Below are 1,396 nucleotides of genomic sequence, written 5' to 3'. Positions count from 1 at the left end.
ATGAATACATAATTTACTTGACTTTTTGGTGACAAAAACGCAGCTCCGCACTTTCGTATTTCGCACAACCCATCATGTCGACGCCGCCTAAGGTCGAGCTGGCCGACCTCTCCCCGCTTCTCCTCAAGAAGGAGCGCGTCACGGCCTCCTTTGACGTTCCCTTGTTGATTGACGTGATCCACGGCAGTCGCGACCAGCAAGCGCGACGCAAGCACCTGCTCGACCTCGTGATCAACGACCCCGTGCTGTGCGACCGCGACATGATCTCTCGCAACCACAAGGAGCGCTACGAAAAGGCGCTGGAGAAGTCGCACGCGTATGCGAAGCTTCTGGAGACCCACCACATCACAGACCCCGACGAGCAAACGTACGTGTACTACGCGATCGGGGAGCCGCTCCCCATCGACGTCCATCGGTCCATGTTCATCCCGACACTACAAAATCAAATGGACGACGAACAGCAAGCCATTTGGGTCCCCAAAGCCACGTCGTTTCAAATCACCGGCGCCTATGCGCAAACCGAGCTCGGTACGCATCAACTGTTTCTGGTTCTGGTCCTATTTCGAGCATTTGGGTGTGTTCATTTGCTACTTCTTTGGCTAAACTCTCAACCTAAACTAGGCCACGGGTCGAACGTCCAAGGCATTGAAACCACGGCACATTACGACAAGAACACCCAAGAGTTTGTGTTGAACTCGCCGTCGCTCACGAGTCGCAAGTGGTGGCCTGGTGGACTCGGCAAGACCGCCAACCACTGCGTATTGCATGCGCGACTGTTGCTTGATGGGAAAGACCGAGGCGTCCAGGCGTTCTTGGTGCCGCTGAGAGATACGCGCACCCACGAGACCCTACCTGGCATCACCTTGGGCGACATTGGGCCTAAAATTGGGTTTCAATCTGTCGACAACGGGTATGTGTGTATATATGGACCTATATCTAGTCTGATTCTAGGATGATACATTGGATATTTATATATATATGTACATATATATACTAGACGGGAATATCAATTCACTGTTATGTTTATAGATTTTGCGTATTGGACCATGTTCGCATTCCTCGCCGAAATATGCTCATGCGATTTGCTAAAGTCGCCCCCGACGGGTCGTTCTCCAAGCCCCCAATGGACAAATTGGTATATTTTACCATGGTCAAGATCCGTGTCCTTGTTGCGGTGGTCTGTGCTCGGTACGTTGGATAATATAATGTCATTTGATGCTCAAATCTATATATATATATATATATATATACATGTATATGTGAGATTTCTTAATCGCTCGATGTGGTTGAGTCTTGGTTGATCGGCGGTTCGTTTGTATCACAAAGGATACGGCGGTGTAGGACAAGGTGTAATTGGTTGAATATTGGATATATATATATATGAATACTGTGTATG

General features: G+C 49.1%; 1 protein-coding gene across 1 annotated transcript; it reads left to right on the top strand.

Annotated features, from left to right (window-relative positions):
* Nucleotides 1-74: 74 nt before the first annotated feature.
* H257_15219 (hypothetical protein) lies at nt 75-1,201 on the top strand (the record flags this gene model as incomplete). The annotated part of the gene is made up of 3 exons (XM_009843241.1): nt 75-528; nt 622-916; nt 1,030-1,201. 3 exons carry the CDS (start codon nt 75-77, stop codon nt 1,199-1,201), a joined length of 921 nt encoding a protein of 306 aa, XP_009841543.1.
* Between the last annotated feature and the right edge of the window lie 195 nt (nt 1,202-1,396).

The sequence above is a fragment of the Aphanomyces astaci genome (genome assembly GCF_000520075.1).
Source record: "Aphanomyces astaci strain APO3 unplaced genomic scaffold supercont1.67, whole genome shotgun sequence".
NCBI lineage: Eukaryota > Oomycota > Saprolegniomycetes > Saprolegniales > Verrucalvaceae > Aphanomyces > Aphanomyces astaci.
Note: the sequence above shows the minus strand (reverse complement) of the source record. Positions and strands in the feature narration are given on the sequence as shown.